This window comes from Nematolebias whitei, chromosome 4 (assembly GCF_014905685.2).
Source record: "Nematolebias whitei isolate Nwh7 chromosome 4, NemWhi1, whole genome shotgun sequence".
NCBI lineage: Eukaryota > Metazoa > Chordata > Actinopteri > Cyprinodontiformes > Rivulidae > Nematolebias > Nematolebias whitei.
The window spans coordinates 14,911,835-14,938,751 of NC_056501.1; the positions used below are offsets into that span (position 1 = coordinate 14,911,835).

Here is a 26,917-nt window from a genome sequence, read left to right on the forward strand (position 1 = left end):
TGTACCACATGAGGTGCGAATGACAATAAAGAAACTCTGACTCTGACTGACTCTGATCAGAAGACAGACATAATTTGGTATAGTCTCGGTTCATCCGTAAACTTTCTCTCGTCTCGTCCATAACTTCTGATCCCCTCAAGATAATTTAATAAGACTTGATACACATATGCATTATCACTAGACGAAGTGTCATGTACACTTTTCATTTCCTCAGCTTCAAATTCAAGGTCACATATCAAGGTAAAAGTTTATACATGGTCTTTGAACTCTAGAATTGTGCCGCTCAAGGTGGCTGCATGTTGGAGCAGCTCTACATTCATTCTGAGATTTTGCTTTTGGAAACTTTAATTCCTCTTTTTCTGGATGTAAAGCACATTTTTTTGGATGATTGTTTCCTCTGGTATTGGATGCTGTGCAGCTGGAAGGATTTTACTGAAACTTTTTTAGGTTTGGACATTTGTTATGATGCGTAACCATGGCAACAAGGCAGTTTTCTACAACCAACAGCAGCTGATTAACATCACAAAAGCTCAAATAATATCTCAACTACAGCCCCAAATCTCAAACGAGTTGAAAAGGAGGCTCTGTGGATGCATTCTCAGCGGCCTGCCGGCTGTGCTCGGGTGCCTGGCCATTGGGGTCCTGGAGATGGCGGGGGACACGGCTCGTGGCAGCAGAGGGACGGGGTCGTCCCTCAGCACCTACAGCTGACTATCTGCAGCGACAAGGAGCTCGGCAGACTGCTGGGAGGAGTGGCCATCGCTTTGGGAGGAGTTCTGCCCGGCTTTTGGGCGGTCCTACAGCCCGGGGGAACCGAGAGGCCAGCAGAGTCTGGGTGGACGGATTGAACGGCATCTGCAGCCAGTTTCTTGGGATCCACTGTGGGATGGACCTTTACAAGAGATCCTTCCTGTCTAAAGCCATCAGTATCTATAACATCTCAATGAAATGAGGATAACGAGTTACAACAACAAATAATTTCCCTTTGGGATTAATAAAGTATTTTTGAATTGAATTGAATTGAATTGAATTTGCTTTTCCAGACCATTGATATAGATTGCTGTTTAACTGTAAGTTGGTCAACGGACGTATAATGTGCTGTATGTGGTTTTTAAACATTCTGATGATCCTCTCATATGTTACTTGATAAAACTAGACTTCTCTTACTAATTTTTGCTCTTTACGAACTCAGCTTTCAACATGATTGTGTTTTTTTTTTTAAACCAAGATTAAAGTAACATACTTTTTCACCTCATTTTTGGCACAACCGATTCTTCAACATGAATTAAATATAAAGTAATTAATGCTTTTTTGTTTCACTTTCCATCCAAACTTTTACTGATTTGTAATTATTTTAAATCTTCACACTATGGTATATCAAATAAACAGTAAAGCAACAAAACAAACCTGCATATATTACATAGTTGCATATTAATTGAGCTGTTTTTGTGAGTGATGTTCACAACATCCCATCTGTCTGTGGATTGTTTTGCGATACTGTGGCGTGATCAGCATATAGCTACTGCTTGTTCCAGGTGTTTGATGTGTAAGAAACTGTTATTTGACCTCCCACAGGGAGTGAAGCTGGCTGCTCCAGTAACCAAAAGGAGTGTCTCTATCCTCTGGAGACTACATCTCTGTGCACATCACAGTCTGGGATAGGCACACACATTCACATGCATTTATTATGTTACTCTGCTTGAGCAGTGGGGGGAGCCCCAGGGAAATCAAGTTCTTAATGCATCTCTGATGCAGACTTAATGAGAATTTAGCACATCACAAATTCTTAGTGCATGGCGAGTTATTCCTTTATTAGGTTCACTTCCTTTTCATTCCCCTTTATGGAATTTTCAACAAGCAATGGCCAAAAGAGACATAGAACCTGAAATAATGCATGAACACTGACATTAATTTAAATCTGTTGCATTTTAGCTTCATATCTACTTAAGCACATGCATTAAACAAAACCCAGGGGTATCCTTTAACATTATGCATTTAGTTTTAGTCTAGTTTTTCTTCGTCTTCTTCTTTCAGCTTTTCCCACTTCAGGGGTTGCCACATCGAGTCATCCTCCTCCATTTCACTCTGTCCTCTGCATCCTTTGTCCTCACTCCAACTACCTCCATGTCCTCTCTAACTCCATTCAAATATCTCCTCTTTGTATTTTTCCAGGCAGCTGCATTTTTAACATCCTTCTACCAACATACCCACTGTCCCTCCTCTGGACATGTCCAAACGATCTCAGTCTGGTCTCCCAAACTTTATCTCCCAGTTGTTCAACCTGTGCTGTAGCTTTGATCATCTCATTCTTAATCTTATCCATCCTTGTCACTCCTCAGGAGGACCTCAACATCTTAATTTCTGCCAATTTCAGTTCTTTCTCCTGTCTTTTTTGTCAATGACACTGTCTCCAGACCATACAACATAGCTGGTCTCACCACTGTCTTGTAAACTTTTCCTTTGACCTTTGCTGACATCCTTTAGTCGCAAATTACTCCTGAAATTTTTCTCCATCTACTCCATCCTGCCTGGAATTTTTTCACCTCTTTACCACATTCCCCATTTTCCTGGACTGTGGACCCCAAGTACTTGAAATCCTGCACCTTTGTGACCTCTGCTCCTTGTAGCCTCACTGTACTCTGTCTTACGGCTGACTTTTATTCCTCTTCTTTCAAGTGCATACCTCTACCTCTTCAAGTTCTCTTCCACCTGTTCCCTGTTCTCACCACAGATCACAATATCATTTGCAAACATCATTGTCCATGGGGATTCTTGCCTGACCTCATCTGTTAGTCGGTACATCACCAGAGCAAACAAAAGAAGGCTCAGAGCTGATCCTTGATGCACTCCTACCTCCACCTTGTAGCTATCTGTCACTCCTACAGCACATCTCACCACTGTCCTGCTGTCCTCATACATGTCCTGTACCAGTCTAACATACTTCTCTGCCACTCCAGCTTTCCTCGTGCAATACCACACCTCCTCCCTCGGCACCCAGTCATATGCTTTTTCTAAATCCACAAAGACACAATGCAGTTCTTTCTGACCTTATCTGTACTTCTCCATCAGCATTCTCAAATCAAAGATGGCATCTGTGGTGTTTTTTCTTGGCATGAAACCATACTGCTCCTCACAGTCACCTCTCTTCTAAGTCTTGCTTCCACATTTCTCTCCCAGATCTTCACTGTCTGACTCATCAACTTAATTCCCCTGTAGCTGATACAACTCTGTACATAACCCTTGTTCTTAGAAATGGGCACCAGTACACTTTTTCTCCATTCCTAGCTTTAGTCTAGTTTTTATCTTCTGTATTTTTTAAAACAAATTCTCAATAATATGTAATACTGCCTTCTAAAGGGAATAATTCCTTGCCCTTTCTTTCTGTTGTAATTATTGGTATACATCTAGATTTGGTTTGTTTACAGGCTTGTGTCTTTTACTTTCCTCCAATTTTTCTCTGCCAGGCTCCAGGGAAACCTGCCATAGAGGTGTCTCACTTCCTGGAGTGGACGAGTCTTGAGCCCCAATCGATGGTTTGGCTGCCCGTCCTTCACCGAGTGGCTGCTGCAGAGTCGACCAAGCATCAGGCCAAATGCTATGTCTGCAAACAATGTCCTATCAAGGGCTTCAGGTGGGCAGGACTGTGTGGGTGCGACAAGCATACAATACATGCGCTGCTAAAAGAAACAATAGAGGATTAAAATTCATGACCCTTCAGAGATTTCAGCACATAAATGGGATATTTATTCATCAAATGGTACAAAATATAGTCACTGTTCAACCAGATGTTAGAAAAATAAAGCAAGAATTAAAATCAGTGTTACAAATTAAAGCTTGGTTCTTGATGGGGACCAGGTTTTCAATCAAAATATTTAATTTGCATTCCAAATTTTGGATTTAAATAATGTTTTATTGCATTATGAATATAAACAACAAACTGTCTCTATGACACCCTGAAATGAATCAGATACATCAACATCAAAATCTTAGGATCAGATTGCACTTAAACACATACAGATCAGTAACACGGCAGTGTGAGAGCTTTTAAAATAAAAAAAATAATCAAAATAAATGCTGGTATAAAATCGCAGTACTTGTGATTTTCATGTGGTAATAATTAGAAATAAAGTATTAACTGTGGAATAATTAGCCTACAAATCTTTCGTTTTATGTTTTCATTACCTGCTGAGGCAAAGGGCTGCTTTTAGAGCTAATATACACTGTATTGTAATAATAAGAGGGTCTGTGTGTAGTTTAGTGTTTTATAGTAAATTAATTTATTCTACTTGAGTTGTTTTGTGACATTTCTCATCTGCACATAGGCATATAAAGAACTAATGCGCAGTTTACACACGTTTATCAAATGTCTGTAAGGGATTACGTGTTCAGGAGTTGATTTATTCCAACACCTCCTGCGTAAGCTTGTGTTTCTGTCAGTTTGAAAGGTCTATTATTAATGCACAAAGACTTTATTGAGATCCAAGTTAACATTCAATCATCCCTGAATGTGTAGGGTCTTCTCAAGGAAAAAATAGTTGTTTTTTTCCTGTAGGTCTGTAAACATATTTATCTTCTGAACACACACACAGAAAGACACGCTCCAACAAACATCAGTTAAGTCTCTTTGTTCTATTGATCTTGACAGGTATCGCAGCCTGAAGCAGTTCAACGTGGACATCTGCCAGACATGTTTTCTAACTGGCCGCACAACCAAGGGGAAGAAGCTGCACTACCCCATCATGGAGTACTACACCCCGGTAAGACGGGAGTTGTGTAATGCTTTGAAAGATTACAAATCCAAGTCTTTAGGGATAGATAAAGCTAAACTCCTCTCATGAGTGAAACACATTCTCTTCATGCTTGATTTGTTCTGCCAAACATGGATTAGGGATCTAATCCACTGTAAAGTGCCTATCATCGCACCCAGATCTATAGTATGCACAGATGGAGTGCCACTTAGCCGTAATATCCCTTTTGGCTCTTATAGTGTAGAATCAAAGCGCTTTTATGACGCACAAAACCCCAATCAAACCTGTATATGAAGAAAGTGCACAAAGTTGAGTTCATTTTAAAGAAATGCTGGAGTTTACAGAGATGGAGTCAGAATAAATTTCTAATTAATTCTAAAAATATGGAAAGGACCATGTGAGTGCAGTTTAACAAGCAGGCACCTTCTGCTGGGACAGAGCAAAAACTACTGAGTTAAAAAGATTCAAAAAGGGATCATTTATAACAAAAAAACTAAGGGTAGGAAATAACATTAAAAAAAAAAAAATATATATATATATATATATTCATTCAACCTTTATTTAGACGGGTAAATCCCATTGAGCCTCGAGGACTCATTTACAAGAGAGACCTGATTTCAACAAAGAATGATGACAACAATGGACAACAGCGAAAACAATAAACAGTTATAAAAAGTCATACAATTGTTTTTTGGTTTTTTTTTTTACAAATAGGATGGCTAAAAAAAAAAGTAACAAAAAACAGCTAGAGATATACACTACAGATGGTGGAATAGTTGGTATTATTGGTATTATTAAACTAGAAAGTTCCTGGAGAAACTTTGACGAAGACTGCCAGGCTGTTGCCGATATAAAAAAAATTGATTTGACAGCACTATGTGTTGGTGTTCGCTCTCAACTACCAATACGCCAAATTTCAGCTCAATATCTCTAAAAATGACTGAGTTATCATATTTTTTCTCTTTTAGCTAAGGCAGACATCTTGGATTTTTGATTGGCATTAGGAATGTATAACAACTTGCTCTCAGCTACAACCATACTTAATTTGAGCTCAATATCTCAAAGAATGACAGATTTATAGTCAATTTTGTGTTTCCTGAGGTAGCTGTGGCAGCCGTCTTGAATCAAAATGGCTACAAACATTAATCAGTTCTAGACATTTATCTGATGATTACTTTGTGCGAGTTTCAAACGTATCCAACAGTGAGTTTGTTTTCTTCAGGGACCTCTACACTCTTAAGTCATGTGATTTGACAGCAGCAGTTAGTGTGAGGAGTGTTCTCTCAGTCATTTCCGATGGGGAAATATGGCGTCTTTGTTAGCAAAATACGTTGCCATGGTAACTCCGATTGCCAATCAAAGTAATAGCTGTAATCTTCAGATTGAGCCGATTGTTTTGATATAACTTTTGTTGGGGTACATGTTATGGTTCGGTCTGCATTAATGGTGACATAAATAAACGCTTATGAGGTGTGGAATAATAGGTGCCTTTCATGCATTGCTCTCCTATGCAGTGCAATGGCAGTCCCCAATATAAACCTGGGTACATGAGGTAATCTCTGGAGAAAGCCACTTTAAAACAGTGCAATTTGTCTTTCAATCATCCATGACCTGTGCTTCACCCTCCACTTGTCGCCCCTCCTTCACCCATCACCCTCGGCAACTGCAGACAACCTCGGGGGAGAAGATGAGGGACTTCGCAAAGACTCTGAAGAACAAGTTCAGGTCAAAGCAGTACTTTACAAAGCACCCACAGAGAGGTTACCTGCCAGTGCAATCAGTGCTGGAGTCTGAGAGCTCCGAGACGTGAGTCCCACCACACACCTCCATCTCTTTGCACCTTCTTCTGTCATTTCTTCGATGCTCTACATGCTCCTGCTGTTGTATGCTAATCAACTGTGCTAACTTACTAAGATGGTTTCTTTGTGTTCAGAGGAAACATAAGCTTGGTCTTGTGATCTCAGTCCAACTCAGACACATTGCTCACAAGCGACTCTGACACAAAGAAAGAAACAAGAGCAGTGAGACTAAAATCAATGAGATCATCCCGAAGCGCCGCTCTGGGCTACAACGGGACGCAGGATGATTTAATACGAGTATGAGTTCATGTTTTTTGTGACCATTTTCAAATCTCATAGTTTCAAAGCTATTCCGCAAATATTCAAAGAACATTTAAGGTCATTTAAAATGATGAATGTAAAAGTTTTATTCTTGATTTGTTAAAAAAGGGACACTGCACCATATAAATGTGCCACAATTAACCACACTTTCAAATTTTTATCTGCCGTCTCTGAGCTCAAATTAGTGTCCAGCTTAGGTCACAAGTTGTAACAGGATCTTTGTACAGAGACAATAATCAGCTGCTAGCACATTATTTTCACTCTGTATGATTGATCTTGGTGTTACGATCAACCAATCAATTGTAATGACTATGCATTTCCACATAAAGGAGTCAAACATTAAAACTACTGACATAAAATAGACTGAAGTATGTGGCAATGATGTGAGCTTAAATAATTAATTATTCATTTATGTAACGCCTTTAATATTTATATTTACTTCCTGTAATCTTTGTGTAAAGCTCAGTGATTTAATGTATCAATGCATCAATGGAATAAGTAGAAATGTACAGTTGTGTATCGTCAGCAAAACAGTGAAACGTTGTGCAGAAGTGTTCTTTGTAGTCAGCAACACATCTGTGGGGTTTTGACTTTGATTTCTGGTCTTAGACCGTGCTCCTCGCCCAGACTGCCCCATGCCGACACGCACAGCAGGATTGAACATTACGCCAGCAGGTATGTGTCCTATAACTCAAATAATTACTGTACAAGTCTCTACCTCGTTCACTTCTCCCTCTTCAATTGATCTTTTTTTTTTTTTTTTGCCTCACTTCATCTCTCTTCCACCTTATCTACCCTTCCTGCATTCTCTGTTCCCTCACCTAGTCTTTGCTGATTGTGGTATTGATTTTTCTGCTCTGCGCCCTGTGCTGCAGCCAGGACAGAGGCCGAAGTGCCCGGCACTTCCTTTCACTCCTACTCCCAACACAAACACACCCTGGCACACAAGCGGAGCAGTTTTGTGGTTCTGTGTGAGTGCCCGTGAAGGTTGGTGAGGTTCAGCGGGCCTAGCGGCTTGTCACTGGGCAGTGAGCCCATTGGTCACCTGGGAGCTGTCAGTGTGGATTAGTGTCTGTGTGACAGGTTATAAACAGTCCACAGTCCTGGACTCCTGACAGCCCAGTACTGTGGGCATAGCTGGATACATACATCCCTTTCCAAATGAGCCTGAGGTACATGAATAAGAGTGAGTTTTCATGTGTTTGTGTGTCTTTGTGTTGTACCTCCCTGTGGTTCCCACACACTTTACATCCTGCCAAAACAAGAAAAACACACAATGACAGCTGGAACAATGGTCATCTTTACCCCTCTTATTTGCCATTTTGTCACCGTTCAGCTGCTCTTGTTGCCCTTTTCTGTCTTCTGCACATTTTGTCTCTTACTCTTTACTCCAATCCTTTCCTCTTCATTTTAATCTGTTCTGTCACTTCCTCTTACATCTCCTTAGATTTGTCAATTAGACTATAATTTTTTTTAACTACCTTTCACGCCGATCACTATGAAAAATTTAAGCCTGTGCAGTGTCTAATTGCAGCATTCATCAATGTAAACTGGAGCAGCGGAAAAGGAGAAACTCTGATTAAGTAAAACTGGCAAGTTTCTGTAAAAAAAAAAAAGTCAGAAAAGATAGAAAGCTAAAATATATTCAACAAGCTTCTAACATATAGATAGATAAAGTTAAGTTTTCAGTTTATTTTAATATATTTTCATTTCATGATCCGAAATGTTGACCTATGTATTGAAAACTGTTAACAGTGAAATGCTAAATGACATACAACACGTTGTAAAGGATATCAATGTGTGTGTGTGGGGGGGGGGGTGGGGGTGGATATGTATAGACATGGGGTTCAGTGAGTATGAAACATAAAATTGAAATTGTAATCAAAGTGAAAGTTGAAGTTGTACTATGTAAGTAAGAATGGTGTAAGAAGACACTTTATAGTACCGGTATATCTAGGTGACCATAACTACTATGTAGATGCAGGATAAGTAGCAGGGAAGTAGCAGAAAAATATCCTGTAAGTCAAAGGAAATTACCCTGTATGCACCGTAATGGGGGAGGGTCTGCGGTAGCTCAGTGGTCAGTGCTGTGGTCTTGTCATCCTGATGCTGCAGGTTCAAGCCCAGGTTGCATCAGGAAGAGCACCTGGTATAAAACAGTTGCCAAATATTTCATAAAAGTTTCCTCACTGTGGTGACACCTGCAAAAGGGAGCAGCCAAAGGCACAACTAGACCCCTGTAAGTAGAGTAGTCCCTCGTTTATCACAGGGTATCTGTACCCTGAAGACTCGCGATAAGTGAAAAAATCATGACATAGGAATAGTAATACAAGTATTAAGTAGACATTTTAAACCCTTCCCACACTCTTGCAATATTCTAAACAACGTTTCTAAACTCTAAACACTCTAAAAGAGCACAGAATGTCATGATTTTAGCTCCCTGCCTCCTGTGCTCTTTGCCGTCTGCAAGTGCTCTAGGCCACGCCCACTTCTTTGCTCTGCACGGAGGACAGCGATCAGCTGTTCAGCTGCAGCAGGAAGTTCATCCTGCAGCAGTAAGGGCTGCACAAAGCTGCAGGACAAAGCTTTTTCTGCTGCTCTGGGCTGTACAAATGTGCAGTGTAAGTAGAAGGAAAGTATCCTGTAATTACCTTGTAAAAGCCTCATCAGTACCACCATAGCTAGCTGGAAAGTAGCAGATAAATATATTTTTAGTAACAGTAATTTACTCTGTAAGTAGTATGTAAATCCACAATATGTGGTGGACCGTATGAAGCATTACTACCAAAAGTTTTATCTGTAATTCTTCCTGACTGCAGTGTTTGTGTGTCTTGAGCAGAGCAGGAAACTCCAAGCTGCAGAAAACAGATTACTATTCTCAATTGTTTTCACTGTGTAGTGAACCAGATGACCTCAAATCTACCAGATGGACAGAGACTGTTATTTTCATTGATCTGAATAAGTCTGGGCCATCTGATGACTTTCTTTCTTGAATTAATCAAGCAGAAAAGACAATTCTTTATAATCATTACTGTCTTACAAATGTTTTGATAATCAAATTGTGTTAGTTCACTCAATGCTTATAGGTTGAAAAGAACTACTCATCTTTATTTTACATAAACAGTAAGTAATGATTTTTATTCCTCATTCCAAGAAGAAATCACCTGAATAAGCATTCCTTGATTTTCTGTCTGAAATGAGTCAAGTCGTAAGTATGTGAAAGGTTGGTTTTCGGTCAACTAAAATGTTTACCGAGAAAAATGTCATGTTTAAACTTTTTCAGAAGATTACCAAGAGTTGACTCCACGAAGTCTGCTGTTGCTGCAATAATCTTTTCTGTATGTGAAAACAAATTTCATTCTCTGACCTCGACTGTTGATAAACACCTTACGTCAAAACCACTCCTCTTTCTGGTCCTTCCACGAATCAGAAAGCTCTAAATTGAACAGGAAGTCGACCCAAATAAAATGTGGCAACTTCTCAGTTCATGTTAGATTGAGAGTTCTGGAGAATGTGAGAGTTCCAAGATCGAGAGTGCAGCCGGTTCTGAAAGCTTCAGAGCAATGAAGAGTCCAAGAGTTATGAAGAGTTTGGAGTTATGAAGAACCAGAGACGTTTGGGATTATAATTCTGTTTTGAGCTAACCACGCACGACTCTCCGAGGATTTTTAGCTGCTCTCAACGGAGGCGCTGAAACAGTCTGAAGGACTCTTACTGAGCTGATCTATCGTCAAACCAGGTAAAGACTTCTTCTTCGACCAAGTGTACTGTGGGCAAAGCTGAGATACCTGATGGGAGCGTGCAACTTCTGGTCAAACAGATTAAATTCCCTCACATAGTTATCAATCTCCTTTCATCTTAAACTCTTCTCTCTCATAAATCAGTACAGATATTTTTAGAAATATCTGAAGCAAAGTCCTCAAATCACCGCCGAGTGATTTGAAGTTCATTTTCTGTGAAACTGTCTGTTATTATTTTCATATTTTGCCAAATTAATGTAAATGTTTGATGTTAAACTTTGATTCTGAAAATAAATGATTCCATTCATTTGATGGGTCAAAGGTAATAACGTCTCTCGTTACATTTTGTGTTAAATTCAATGCACGGCATTTACAGTCAGAAAAATGAAGAACTCGTGAAAAGTATGCATAAATATATATCCATATATTTGTCATACAACAAGTGACACGTACCTCACGTGACTCACTACAACTGTATTGTTCAAAAACGTGTGATTCATTACCATGTACCAAAGAATGGCTCTAAACGGTTATGAGCAGTTGCATTTTTATTCACAAGACAAAAGGAGAAGCGACGGAGCTCGCTCATTTATTAACAAGATCTAAGCAGTCTTAATAGAAACAGACAATGTTTGCCGTGGTATTTCACTTCATTTTTCTCTTTCTTGCCGTTTTCCTTCTTCTCATCAATAAATACCAGATAAAATGGTGAGCAGGCATATTTCTTTTTTGAATTTGTACCAAGTCTTAATCATCACTCTGTGCTCACTTTAATGGAAAGTCAGGCTGATCTGAAAAATACCGGTTTTCATCACTGACAGGTCAGTGGGTATGAAATTCTCCCCTTGGGAGGACATATTAGACAATGGGTGTCTGTACACGTGTCAAAGTGTCCTATGAATGAAAAGTATATTGATTAATGTGCTTCAGTAAATGGATCTTTTTTTCCTCACTACTTTTCTTTTCGTCCTGCATACTAATGGGTGGTATGAAAACCTACACTTGTGTTAGCGTTCTTTGGTAGCTGAGCTTGTACAATGAATGCTTTCACATTTAGATAGTTTTAATACTTTTTTCCTGTGTGACATGGAGAAAAAAATATACAAACAGCCTTTAGCTTTACTAAACCTGTCCCTGAAGGAAATAATCAAACTTCTTGATGATTATATATTGCAGAGAAGAGACTTTTGTTTTGTATTATATTATGTAACAATGTAACCTTGCTACTTTGTTTTTAGTTGCAGAATTTTTTAGGTATTTTTGAGCAGCCATTTTATGTTACAAGGCTTATGATTGATTAAGGTGTCTTATATGACATTTTATAAAACCTGATAAAAACAATAAGGAAGTCTAGTTCCCTCTAAAACCAAATTAAATTGGAATGTTGGCAGTCTATAATTGGTTTTGATGAAGTCTTATCTCAAAGGAAATATCCATCCATCCATCCATCCATCCATCCTTTATCTTTACCTGTTTCTTCCTTTTTGGGTCGCAGGGGTCACTTGTGCCCATGTCCAGCCATCACTGTGCAAGAGGCGAGACCCTAGACAGGTCTCCAGTCCATCACAGGGTCACATGGAGACAAACGAGACAAACAACCATTCACTCTCTCACTCACACCTAGGGACAATTTAGAGTTACCAATCAACCTAGCGTGCATGTTTTTGGTCTGTGGGAGGAAACTGGAGTGCCTGGAGAAAACTCACGCATACATGGTGAGAACATGCAAACTCCATCCAGAAAGACCCCCGGCCAGGATTTGAACCGAGGCGACCTGCTCGCTGAGCTCTACCTACTGCGCCACCTTGCTGCCCTCAAAGATATTTCTATTTAATATTTAAGGTTACAAAACTCAAATTTGTATTCATGTCAAACACAGACATGGGCTTTTGTGTCTTTTCCTTTATATATCTCCATCTCTTGTTCTGCTCTTCCCTCTTCATTGATGCAGGACTTTGGTCCTTTCATCATCGCCAATGCTTTGACATCTCATAGACCATAGATGAGTAAAAGATAATAATGGGAAAAAAACCTCTGAGCTCAGATAGGATTTTTCCTCGCTGGCCCTCGCTTTCTCTCCCATTTCTCATTTCCTTTCATGTCCTATTACATTCATTCACAAAGCTAAACTCCAGTGTGTGCACACCAAACTCTCTCCACACACACACACCACTGTATCCTATTAGTTTCTGCCCTTTCCTTTCTCATCTGCTCTTGTCCCTGACTCAGCCTTGAGCTTTTAGGAACCTTCCTGATGAATAGTGTTGCGGATTGAATTACAAGCAGTTGGGTTCACAAGCTCGGCCTCCTGTTACCGGACACGGATAAATCCTACATTGCTCAGAGTTGTGGTCACATTGGAAAATTGAAAGAAATAGGATGAAGCCAGGATGCTCCTGACAGCCTCTAAATCACTCACCAGTCCCGCTCTCTTTCCTTCTTCCTTTAGATGACGACTCTGCAAAAGATGATGCAGCAGAGTCTTTGAGTACGAGGAGGGCGGCTGCTAAGATTTAAGACCTCTGCTAAGCAGCTTGAGTGTTTATGTTCATACATGAGCTGGTAGTGCCGTTTCATCTCAGCCTTGGTTGTTCTTGATGGGTAATTGTCATGCTCGAAGAAGAAACCTGCACTTTGACAATGTGTTTCTTTCATATGCTTCGGTCATTTCAAATGATAATTGCGTTTTTTTGAAACACTTAAGACAATTTTTTTTTCTCATGTTCTTTTAAGGGTTTTAAAAACAATTTGTATTCTTGTGTATGAAGGAGCCAGAAGTGAAAATGACACCAACAATAAGAATAATCCCAAATCTATTTCTAACAAAGACAAACAATGCACACTTTTTATTTAATTTTTAACAAAAGAAAGCATGAATCCAATCAGTCTGATTTATAGAGGGTAGATTGACCCACTGAGCCTTAGCCAACTTAGCCAAGGTTTTCCACAGACCCTTTTCTCCAAAACTACTGAAAAATTAGCAACTATGATCAATTTTCACTTGTACAAGTTAGACAGGAGTCTTTGAGTGATTCTTGAAGGTAGAAAACATGTCCATGCTCTGATAACATTTGGTACTTTGTTCCACCATAATGGAACTATGAATATAAAAACCCAGCCAGCATTAGACGACTTTCCAGAGAAGAGGTCATAGGTGAAGGAGGAAAAAAAAAGCTTGTATGACTGAGTTTAGCTAGCTCACTTCATATCACGTTGTCACCTTGAAGACAAGACCATAGCTTACTATAACATTTCAGTGAAGGTATAACAGAGTGATCTTTGTGGTCAACACTTGCTCTTGTCAAGGGTGGACATCTTCTCCTCCTCTCCTTCTCTGCTTTGCTTTTGCTCTGATCAGGTGGTCCCTCTACACAAATATTAACATTTCTTTGAAGAGAAGACAGGCTTCAGGTGAGCCGATTTGCTCTGTTGGCACGCACACAGCTGGATATCTCATCGACTTGGAAGACTTGATGACGTGTCTATCTCTGCTGCCATTTGTGGATTTTAAGGACACGTATATAATTGGATTTATGATAAATGGTTCCTGCTTTTTGGATTCATCTGGTTCCTGGTCTATCAAAAATCAAGGAAGTCATTGGCAGCAAATTTGGACCCAATCAGGTTGCTTGCTTTATGATGGCTTGGTTCGTGTCTCGAGCACCCAGACTTAAATGCTTTTGGCAGGATGGATCAGATCTCGGGGATTATTCTCAGATATGGTCCATTGGTGTGGCCATTTAATTTGGACGTTTCTGAACCGAGTGGACCGACACAGACTCATGTCATTAAAGTTCTGCCTGTCCCCAAAACAATTCTGTTTATCTGAATTTGGCTCCCTGACTAGCCTTGACAGGCCATCTTATCTCAACTCGCCTGGAAGTTTTGGTAAACCTGAAGCTCTGCCCCTCCCTCCACTCCTACCAAGGAATTTCCACGGACTTTTCAGAGCAGGCCAGCTAAATAAACATTCTGTCCTCATTTCAGGACTCTTTGGCTTCGCCCTTGGTCATCCTTGGCATTCCCCGAGAGTGTACAGATCTCTCCAGAGGGAACTATTTGAACTGAGTGATTTTATCTGAACTCTGCAGTGCCTCTGTGTGTTGTCTCTGACTGCTCACTATTTTTGCGTGTCCCCCCCCCACACACACACACATACACACAAAATGCCAGCGTCATTATGTGCTAGTGTGCAAGATTTTTTTCATTATCACGCTGTTGACCTTCAACCAAAGATTAAAAGTGTTAGGAATTATTTTTGTCTCCAAACCCTATGTGTCATTTTTCACCACTTTTTATTGTCTGTTCAAACAGGTCTCACTTGTAAATGAGTCTTCAAGGCTCAATGTGACTTATCTGTTTAAATAAAGGTTTATTGAATGAATGATGGTCTGTATCAAGAGTTGCACAGCTTAGCTTTTGATGTTGTAAACTGCAAGGAGTCATGACCAAGAGACATACGTAACACAAAGATATAAGGACGACTGGTCATTTATCTTGGCGCCAAAGTTTTTCCCTACTTTGTTCCGAATGATATATTAAGATGTATTTATTAAGCTGTTTCTGTGTTGGATGGACTGATTGGGAGAAATGATGAATAAATCAGTCACAAGTTTTGCTGAAACTGGCGTTCCTTCATCTAGCAGATTGACTGTGAGACTGCGAGGTCATCTGACAAGATTGATTGGTACAGCTGAAATAAAAACTGTGTAGCAGTGATCAAGTAATACATCTTTGAACATGTGAACAATCAATTTTCTGTCCATGTTTCGGTGGTGGAGGAAACCGATTCAGGAAAGAACACCAAACACACCAAGCATCACTCTCCCCAGCAATATTTCCCAGCTTCTCCTTGAGGGATCCCAGGGTGTTCCCAGGCCAGAGGATTCATAATTCCTCTAGTCAGAGGGGTCAGATATTCAAACCACCTCAGCAGACTTCTTTTGATGTGACTCAGCAACAACTCTGTTCTGAGCTTCATTCAAATAATGGAGCTTTATGAAGGAAGCCTATTTCAGCCGCTTCTATCCAGGATTTCATTTCTTCCACACCTAATGAGTATAGGTGAGGGCTGGAGTATAGATGGGCCAGTAAATGGAAAGCTTTGCCTTTTGGTTCAACTTCTTCACCACAACAGACCAGATCAGCACTCTCATTACTTCAGAAAGCTGGATAGATCCACTGATCCATGTCCGTCTCCCTCCTGCCATCACTTGTGAACAAGACTTGGACATACTTGAACTCTTGGGCTTGAGACAAAGACTCACTCCAGACCCAGAGAGTCAAATTTGAAGCAAATAGGCAAAACGTCTAAGGAAAATCAAACAATATAAAATAGATTTCTATTCGACAAGCTATCAACTGGTCAGTGCTACAGCACTGTGGTTCTTTTACTAAATTAATTGTGGAATAAATTAGTATAACTCCAAAAACTTAAGTTTTGGGATAAATGTTTAGTCTCTTAACAGTTACATTATCAATAAAAATTATTCCAGCAGGGAAATACTTCTTTCTTTTTCTTTTTCTTTTTTTTTGGCAAAGTTTTGGCTCTGGCCATGTTTACTTTGAGGTTTTTTATCTATTTTTTTAATGAAAAAAAATATAAATAGGTGTTATATAATAAATGGATACCTAGACAGTAAAAATGTTCTAAGTGTAGGCATGATAAATTCAGCTCTACTACATGCACACCAAAACACAATATTATTTAAATAAATCTGTTCAAATTTTATTTTTGTACATTATCAACAAATTTTCTCAACATGCATGATATAATTTAAAGCTTTGTTTAAATGTATGTATTAACCCCCCCCCCCCCCCCACACACACACACACACACACACACACAAGTTTTGACATTTTTCATCTGGTTTTTATTTATTTATACCATCTAAAGACTAGAAAACCTTCCTTTGCATCGCAGCACTTTATATTTGTTGTTTCCAAATGAAATGACTTGCAGCGCAGCGTCCACGCTACTCCTGGCGCCCTCACAGGCTTACATTTTTGAAAAGCACTTTTCAAAAAGGGTTTTATTGCCTGTGGGCTCGTGGACACTGCTCAGTGGTTTTATCCTCTGTCCTGGTGGATATTTTTATTGCTTTCACTCCGAGGAACGAAAAAGAACCATTCTGCCATCTTGTTATCCAGATGTTTGCCGAGGTCTCGTTCAAACACCACCTAAAGTTAAACTGTTGAACTTATTTGCTGTAACGAGAAGTTTGTTGAAACAGAACCCAGTAAGTGATAAAAACTGTTCGCTCTGCTGTGTGGATTTTGTCCAGTTTTCAGTTTTTTGTGGGTATTTGTTGATTTACTTTTCTTTCTTATTTTTTGTGTGTTTACAGACTGGCAGAAATGGAGAACCAGAACTGTTCGTTCTTCACGGACAGCCTCTCTCCTGATGAAAGCCTGTGAGTATGCAGCCACCCCCACACAGCAACCCCCCCCCCCCCCCCCCCCCACTGTGTTTATGTGTGCTCTCAGGCTCGCACGTGCATGTTTGACTGTTAGGGAATGATCGGGTAATCACATAAATAATCAGCCACATAATGAGACTGACCCCCAGTGAGCAGCTTGCACACTCTGCCCCTCCATCGTCCACATGCCTGCTGCCATCAGGGTCTGTGGCTGCATTTTACAAATCATGGTTCTGGTTGTGCAGAAGTGGGCCGAGAGCGTGCAGCAGTGAGGGATAATAATGTGAATGAGACAGTCACGCCTTACTGTAAAACACCGAGAGTGGAGAAGGTTTAGTGCAGCTTGAAATTACGTATTTGTGTCCATACTTTTTATTGTAGAGCTGCCATAAACCATTTTTTCCTCTTTCATTGCACTTGAAAATGATAAGTTAGTTTGGAGTATGACACTGTGGAAAGGCTTTGAGTAAAAAATATCTTACCTGTTGTAGATAGCTGTTTATAAAGGCTGGACTGATGAAACAGTGTCTATGGTATCAGTAACACCTGGTATAACAGGAAACCACGTCTTCCACACCATTCAGTGTGTTTGTGGTGTACTGAGCGCAGTTTGCACACTGGCACATCCACTCGTCTTCAGAAGGACGTTTGTGTGTGTTTCCACCAACAGAATGATCACTCTGCAGCCATAATTTGTTTTTTGGTTTTTTTTTGTACGGCGCCCAATGCGGCTCTCAGCATTCAAGCTGCATCTGGAAAAAAACAAGCTACTTCCTTTTCCGTTTTTCCTGCAAAGTGTTGAAGTTGGGTGCAGTTTGCACATATGCTCAGGGCTTTAACCCCACAGTGCACACTGCTTTCATCTGTGCATGTACAGTGGTAGTGATGGCGTCATCTACTCCTTTTCTGTTGTGGCTGACAACAAAAACGTTGATCTGGTCAGATAAAAACAGTTTCTCCGAAGTAAGTTTGTTCAGAGAAAAATCTACAACAGGCAAGATGTTATTTCTTAATTAACATGTTTCACAGAGCTCCACCTCAAAATGTCTGAAATTTCACTTTAAAGTCCAGCAGCTCTGCACAAAGCTCCACTGGGTCTTTAGAGCTCCACATGTCTTCTGCAGTACAAACTGAGCTCGTTATTTCTCTTCAGATATTTTCCCCCCCGTTCTGAGAGACAAAGGGGCTGAAATGGTGTAGAGGTAGGGCAGCCGACCTGGGACCAGAAAGTCACAGGCTCAATTCCCCGCCATGCCCACATGTCGTGGTGTCTTTGGGTGAGACACCCAATCCCTAATTGCTCCCCAGGTGCTTACATAGCTGCCCGCTGCTCCACCTGGTGCATCTCACGTGTGAGGGGTTAAATGCAGAGAACTAATTTGGTCATTGTATGTCAACACACTTCACCACACGGAGGGCGTGTTTCTTGCAGCAACACCACAGCTTTTCCACCCGCCGCCTGTACTGTGGCGTCAGGCCTGCTTACAATGTTTTTGTTGCCGTCTCAGCTGCAGCTGCTTGGATGGAACTGTGTCACTAAATGCATCTCTCAGGGCGTTTGCCTTTAACGTTTGCATGACGTGCGTCAATACATCACTGCGCTCCCGAGAAGGGGTTTGTGTGCACGGCATCCTGCACATGCTCCGTATGAGGAGCAAGCATGGCTTTCTGTTCTTGTGGTCTTGTTCTTTTTCTTTCTTTCTTTCTTTCTTTCTTTTTCCAAACCTGTCTCTTTGTCTGTCAGTGCCTTTATTGCCTCCGTGCTTTTTTTAAAAATTTCTGTACGGCTTCCTACGTGCCGCTGTGCTATCTGTGCCTCCAGCTGCTGTTTTGGTTGCTATCAAACTGTTTTCTCTCCTGAGCCGTGCTGTCTGGGAGCACAGCCCTCAGCCTCCACCTTTATGCGCCTCTCTGAGCTCACCGTTGTGATTGGCAGGTAACAGAGCTGAAAATAATTGACGCTCTCTGTTGTTGAGCCAGTCGTCTAAATGACCTGAAAGCAGCGTAGAAAGGGTTGAACTCCGCTCTAAAATGTGCTGAAATTAAACAAATATTAGGTAACAGTGCACATATACTGGTGAATTCAACAAAGCTGCATTTACAAGCTAATTTATACAATGTAAACTATAATCCTCTAAAGGAGCTTACACAACTTTAATTGCACCAAATCAAAAGCTTTTATTAAAAATACTCAATTAAGACCTAAGAGTAAAGGGCAAAAATGATGCGTCTTTTTAAAATTTAAAGCAAAATAATTGTTGCTGCCTGCTGAGAAAAGGTGAAATGATTTAAAAAAAAAAAAAATCTTTTTTGTGTGTCAGTCTGTGAGCAAAAAATCTCCTGAACCACTGGACAGATTTTAATGAATTTGGCAGAAATTAATTGTTGTATGTACTTCTACAAATGGAGTTGGCTACTTTCAAGATGGCTGCCACGGCTAAATGACCTTAAAACAACAAACATTGTTGTAACTCAAGTCGGTTTTACAGACATTGAGCTAAAAGTTTTTGTCGTAGTAGCTCAAATTGATCCCCAACACGTACTCTGAGTGCTAACAGATTGTATAAGACCTTTGTTTAAAGTTTTGCCATTAACTAGACGGAGGCAACTCTGTCTGTTGGCGAATTATCTCATGAACCACTAGAGGGGTTTTAATCAAACTTTCAGGAAATATTAACTGGAGATACCTCTATAACTGATTGACTTCTGAAGTCAGTCCACTTCAAGATGGCCACCACAGCTAATTGACATTATCCAACACATAAATGGCTATAACGTTGTCATTTATTTACAGATTTTGAGCTAAAATTGGGTGTGGCAGTAGCTGAACGTCATTCACATTCTCTGAGGAAGATGTCTGGCAACGAGACCACCTGTAACATTATTTTCAGGAAGTGGCCAAAACAGCTACACAGATTTTTAGTTTAAAACTCGAGCATAAATGGGTGATATGCATTCCTTCAAGGACAACTAGGCGTTTAGTTTCATCTGTGTTCTTCACTGTTTACAGTTTCACATGTTCAGAAAAACTGCATCAATATTTAATAAGTTTTCTGGCACTTGCACAATACTTGGAGCCAGTTTTGACTCTTGGGTCTTACTTGTTGGGTTTCTACTTTCTTGTTGCTCAAGGCCTCAAACAGAAGACGGAGAAAATCTGAGATTGTGTGCAGTGAGTTTAGGTACTGACTAGTTTAAAGTAAAACCTTAAAGTTGGGCCATTGTCCTTTAATTCAAGTATTTTCTGATATTATAATATTTACTTTTAATTTGGCCTTATATTCTAACCATTCTTTTTCTGATATTGCTCATGCTGCTAGCCAAAATACAACTCTAAAGTGCAGTAAATGTATTAATCTATCCATTAACTGATCCATGATGGATTCAGTAATTTATCTCAATACAAGTGCATCTAAAAATTAGAATATTGTGGAAAAAGTTAAATTTCTTTTGTTATTTATTTCAGAAAGGAAAAACTCGTATATTATATAGATTCATTACACAGAGTAACATAATTAAAGCCTTTATTTTTTGTAATTTTGACGATTATGGTTTACAAATAATTTAAAAATACCCGCTGTCTCAGAAAATTTGAATATTCCACAGCCAGGTTTTGGTACCTTTGTCACAGTGGGCAGGAGCCAAGTCCTGCTGGAAAATGAAATCAGCATCTGGACAGGTTTTTTTTTTTTGTGGAAATACGTTTCACCCTCTATCCAGAGGGCTTCATCAGTCTGAGGAGTTCCAAGTAAACTGTTTTCCCCACTAAGCAGTACACTCCTTTAGTGGACCAACCAGTTTGCTGGTGATAAGATGGTTTCTGGGGACTGTCCTGTCCCCTGTCGACTCCTCCCAGGCAGGCAGCCACAGCCAAAGTGGTTCAGGACATCAAAGTTCATGCTCAATCATCCAGGTACAAAATCCATTAATGGTCAGTCAGGTCATCAGGACAGTTTCTTTTTGTGGAAAGATGTCAGACTGAGCAACAGTCCAGTTCTTGTTCTCAGCAGGTAAGATGCTTCTGACATTGTCTCTGGTTCAGGAGTGGCTGGACTTGAGGAATGAGACATTAGTAGCTCATGTCCAGGAGTTAATCAGCTGATTAGGGTGTGACACCAGGAGTTCACAATACTGACCCTCTTCACAATATTCTTATTTACTGAGCCACAATTTTATTTTATTTTTTTATGTCTGTAAGCCATAATCATCAAAATTACATAAAAACCAAGGCTTGACTTCATCAGTGACTAACAGATACTTCTGAATAAAAGATGAAACATTTCAACAAGAAGAATCTGTCCAGAGGACGTGACTTGACTTTAAAGGCTTGAAACGTTTCACTCAGTGTAATGAAGCTTTATAATACGAGTTTCACTTTCTGAAGTGAGTAATTAAAAAACGTGAACTTTTTTTTTCACATTTTAATTTTTTCAGATATGTGCAGTAAAAAATAAAATAAAAAAGATTTGTAAATCCTGTCTATTCTGTAACTCTCACCATTATAGACAGTAAAAACATTTATTGTCATCTATCTATCCATCTCATTGATTTACCTACTTCTCCTTTTGGATTGCGGGAGCTGGAGCCCATGTCCAGCAGTAACTGTCCGGGATGCGGGGGACACCCTGGACAGGTCTCCAGTCCATCACAGGGACACATCAAGACAAACGAGACAACCATTCACTCTCTCACTCACACCTAGAGACAATTTAGAGTCACCAATCAGCCTAACATGCGTGTTTTTAATCTGTGGGAGGAAACCGGAGCACCCGGAGAAAACCCACGCATGCACAACAACTGGCTGTAACAAGTTAATCAAATGGCCTCTGAAACATTTTAACCACTGATTGCAAAACCTTTTTGATCTTAAAGCCATTCTCACACACACCAGATTATCAGCAGTAGTTTTTGTTGTATCAGAACGAGCAGCAGTTTAACAGCAGCTCAGCTGTGCTACGTGTCTTTAAGCAGCTCGGAGCAGCTTCTTCTCTCTGAACGTTGAGTCAAAATTCATGACGATCTTAACGTGACCAAAACCCTAAAGGATAATTACTCCGACCTAATTTGATAGTTCAAACCTCTTCATTTGTCTTGCGCTTCTGTTTTTATAATGCAGACCAAAAAACATTAAGAGTAACTGCATCAACTTCAACTCGCCGAGAAACTTGAAACAAGTATCGGCATGCTGCTGTGAATATAATCAAAACCATGAGCCAGGTCACAGTTAAGCTACATGAACATTTCTCTGATTAAACCTAACAGTAAACAGACAAATGGCAGTAAGTTTTGTAGTGAATTATATGCGATATTACTGTAGTTACAATAAATATTGAACGCAGAGCAAGAAAAACACACGACAGGTCATAAATTCAGAGATATCAACCTATAAATTTACCATGGTGTAAAATCATAACTTTATTTGATTTTAGACCAATGAAGTTGTTTCTGCAGGCAAAAGCATTACTATCACACATAAACTGGAAAATAACTGACTGTTTAAGACAATAAATGCCAGCCGTTGACAGATCTATTTATTGTTTAGCAGCCTGAGGTCTGCTGGAATAGATCTGCACATTACCGTTTCTGTCACTGCAGTGTTTATAGTTTTGGGACAATTTATTGTGCTGCAGCTTAATCTGCACCTTCCAGTTTTATTAAACCTGAGCGGTTTAGTGGGCTGAGTTTATTGTTTAGTGTTTGGACTGTGAGCCCAGCTCAGAGGCCCAGGATCCCGTCCTGCTTTGTGTGTTTCGCCCTGCTCGCCTTGCCTTGGCTCGTCTGCTCTGCTTTGTGGCCGTGCTGCTGGTGGCTCAGTGTGTTGTCTCCTGTGTGGGGCGACTCAGGGATGAAGATCAGTACCTCCTGCGTCACTCCAGCCCGGCCCTGGACCACGATTCACCCTGTGGGCAGCACATGCTGCTGGCTCACCTGGAGCATCAGGACAAGGAGCAGCTCCAGTGCACCCTGGCCCGCCTGGAGAACGAGAACAGGTCTGTAGCTGAGAAATTAAAGTGCTGTGACTCTAACACCCCTTCAATGTTTGTTTGCATGCAAAACAAATACAAATAAAAGTCCTTCCATGCCAGATGATTGAGAATGTTACAGCACAAGGCAAAAAAGTGAACCAATTGTGTCAGACTCTTTCACTGCTGAGCTTATTTATCTATAAGTTTCACTAACAGGCACACAGATGCATGCACATCTGGTTCAGGGAGTGATCCACACAAACACAAACACAAATATGTCGGAGTTTATTTGAGGGTTTGGGACTATTTTCAGTCTCTGTGCCATTAGAAAAAAAATGTCTAGCTGAGAGTGAGCCCACTGCAGCTCTATAACCTTTAGAACCGCCTTAAGGAAATAAAAACTCTCTGAATACACAGCTGACAGGCAAGTGTGTAAAATACTGCGATAACATGAAGCTGCTTGTAAATGATGCTTCGGTTTGACAGTTTGTGCCCGACAGAGAGGGGAGGAAAAAAGCTTGTTACCAACTGACTGGTGTGAAAAGCATGACGGAAACACAAGATATGAATGTTTTAATGTGATTTTCTTTGCTTGAGGTTCAGACATGTTTTTCCCATAAATGAAGCTAATTCATTTTCTCCTATATCCACTTAATTTGTCACCAGAGGCATCCTTTATGCCAATGATTCATATGAATAATTTTCCTGTCCCCATTTTGGTGTGACCTTTCTAAACCCACAGCAAAATGATGACACACACATACACACACACACACACACACATACACACACACACTCTGTGCCCTTTGGGTGTTTGAAACCTTGTCCGAGTTTAGTTTCCCCCACAAAGTGTCCATTTAAGGTCATGATGTGACGTGCATCTGAACATTAAATCAGTTTTTGCCTAAAAAAGCAAACACAATAAAAACCAGAGAAATTGCATTTCCTGAGAAAATGCAGTGTGAATGCTAATTGCTGAACAACTTGCAAAAAAACAACTGAAATTGTCTAAACAAAAATGCTGAATTTTAGCTGAAAAGGAAAAACAAGCCTAAATTAGCAGAAGAAAGCAGAAAGTATTCATATTAGGTTTAAATAAGCAGAAATGAGCACAACAATTATGAAATTAGCTTTAAAAAGGCTGAAACCAGGAAAAAAATTGCTGAAAAGTTGCTGAAAATGCAGAAAGAAGCTTAAGTTACCAGAAAGAAGTTAAAAAAGCTGAAATTAGCTAAAAAATGTGGAATTTGCTGAAAAAGCAGAAAAAATAGCAGAAAACAGCTAAATAGCTGAAATAATTTAAACATAGCAAAAGCTGAAAAGAGCATAACAAGCTGAAATTAGTAGAAAGAAGTTATTTAAGTTGAAGGTAACAGGAATTACCACAAAAACTTGAATTTGTCTGAAAACGGCTGAAATTAGCTAAAAATGCTAAAAAGGTAGCTGAAACTATAAAACAAACTTAAATTAGCATAATAAAGCAGAAAAAACACATTTTCCTAATTAAGTTGAAAGAAGCAGAAATAAACACAAAAAAGTAAAAATAATCTGAAAACAGCTGTAAAGTAGTAAAAACAAACAAAAAACAAACAGCTGAATAATGATTAAAAATAGCAAAAAGAAGCTTAAATTACCAGAAGGAAGTGAAGAGAGCGCATTTTTAGCTATATTAGGCTGAAAAAAGTTGAAATGAGTGCAAAAAATGTTGTAATAGCTGTAAAAGCTAAAATTAGCATAAAACAGCTAAATATTAGCTGAAATGGCAGAAAAGGCTGAAACGCATAAATAAGTTGAAAGACACAAAACAAGCTGAAATTAGTAGAAAGAAGATAGAAGCACAAAATGTTGTAGTTAGTAGATAGAAGCGGAAAGGATCACAAAACTGCTGAAATTAGCTGAAAGTAACTGAAAAAATATTAAATTTGCACAAAGAAGCTGAAGCAGAACAAAATATTAAAGGAGCAGTAAAAGGTTGTAAACAGCTCTAAAGATATGAAGCATGTAAAATGAGCTCAATTCCATTTCTATGAGGAAAAAAATGTCAGAAAAGGCTAAATATTTCCAAAAGCTAAAGTGCACCAATGCCAAAGGTCATTCTCCAGAACGAGCTGAATGTTTTGATTTATGATTTGTTGAAATGGCACAAAAGTTGTGGAACGAGAAAGTTGCTGATAAACGTACGGAAGAAAAACAGATCTCAATAGTGTGAATGCTTCATAAACATTCACACAATAAATAGTTTTAGCTACTTTGAAGTCTCTGGGTCCAATGTATTAGCTTAAAAATGATTAAAAAACTCATTTACATAGCTAATATTTATATAAAGAATGCTCGTAAACACTGGTTTTGAATTATTGTGTTCGAAGTTTGCTGCAGAAATCCATATCTGGCTGTTTGAAAAACTGCAACGTTCAAAAGAAGGAAAAATACATTTGATGTTTATCTGCAGGTGCATAAAATGAAACAAAACCTGGAATGCACTTGCACACCTGAACACTTTACTATCTGAGCTTAAACTTGTATAAAAACTAAATGTTAAAGCTGAGGGTCTTTACTGTTTTCTGAAAACTTATGCCTAATTTGAATTCCATGTGAGTGTTTAGGATGGGAGTGTGTTTACCATGGTGTTGCATCACCTTATCTTCCAAACCCACTGAGCTCAGGCTGGTTGCTGCAGTTTAAGAGGAAACTCTTCCTTGATGCAAAGTTTCTAAAACTCTGTCATTTAGAGCCTCCTTGTGTTTTTCTATAACCCTCCATGTTTTCAGTTAGAAACATGATGGACTGAACGTAGCTCGATGTTTAAACTTGTCAGGTAGCTGGATTTATTTCATTTCTGCTAAATAAACGACTCTTCCTCGCCTCCCTCTCCCGTGGCTCCTCAGGGTGCTCCAAAGCGAATACAGGCGGCTCAAGTGGAAACACGAAGAGGCGGCCTCGGTGCCCATGCTGACGGAGGCTGGAGAGCTGGGCTCACCTACAGCGGGAGGAGCGCAGGACGAAGAGCTCCTGGCTGAGGCGCGGGTCCTCCGCCAACACAAAACACGCCTGGAGACCCGCATGCAGATCCTGGAGGACCACAACAAACAGCTGGAGTCCCAGCTGCGGCGGCTCAGGGAGCTTCTGCTACAGGTGTGTGACTCATGGCTGATGGTGGGGAAGGTTAACGGATTCAAATGCTTTCCACGTGTGTTTTTATGTATTTTCTCTAAAACACATGATCATGTCTCGTATTAGAAGGCCTAAGATCGTGCTTCTAATTGGCCATGTGGAACCACCTACCTGAAAATGTACAAAAATGCCACTTTAACAATTTTTGAATACAATACTGAGAAGTTAGAAATGAAAGTTGAAGTCAAAGGATTTGGAAATGCTTGTTTTAGTGCATAGATTCTTCAGGTATGTTGATGTCTCTCACCCATAAACGATGATTTAAATGTTAAATAGAACTAGAGAAATTGCATTTCCTGCAAAAATGCAGTGTGAATGCTTATTGCTGTAGAACTTGCTGAAAAACGTTGGTTACGTACTGTAACCCCAGATTCTATGAATATAGGCGTAGCCCTTTAAGGCTGTCGCTGATGGTTTATCCCGTTATGCGCAGCATAAGCACTGAAAAAAAAATTAGTCCACGCCCACCTGCTGTGTGGGCCCCACCCGGTCCGTATAAATTACGTTAAGAGCGGGAAATCGGCTCCCAAAATAGCTTTTTTCTTCAGCCATTTAGGAGCCAGTGAGGCCCGACGCTTAAAGGGCTACGCCTATATTCATAGAATCTGGGGTTACAGTACGTAACCAACGTTCTATTTCATATAGGCTTCGCCCTTTAAGGCTGTCGCTGATGGTTTAAGGGCGAAGCGGATGTGGTCCTCGCCTCACTGGGTCCATTCGAACACAGTAAGAAGCGGAAGCTTGCCCAAAAAA

At 39.9% G+C, this 26,917-nt stretch overlaps 1 protein-coding gene across 1 annotated transcript in view; it reads left to right on the top strand.

The window, feature by feature from the left end:
- The window catches only part of drp2 (dystrophin related protein 2), a 180,445-nt gene that overhangs the window by 139,579 nt on the left and 13,949 nt on the right, over window positions 1–26,917 (top strand). The window contains exons 14-20 of the mRNA XM_037675513.1: window positions 3,465–3,631; window positions 4,646–4,757; window positions 6,418–6,554; window positions 7,478–7,543; window positions 16,956–17,021; window positions 22,871–23,017; window positions 25,879–26,125. Coding sequence (XP_037531441.1) covers window positions 3,465–3,631; window positions 4,646–4,757; window positions 6,418–6,554; window positions 7,478–7,543; window positions 16,956–17,021; window positions 22,871–23,017; window positions 25,879–26,125 — 942 coding nt within the window. The remainder of the gene's footprint in view (window positions 1–3,464; window positions 3,632–4,645; window positions 4,758–6,417; window positions 6,555–7,477; window positions 7,544–16,955; window positions 17,022–22,870; window positions 23,018–25,878; window positions 26,126–26,917) is intronic.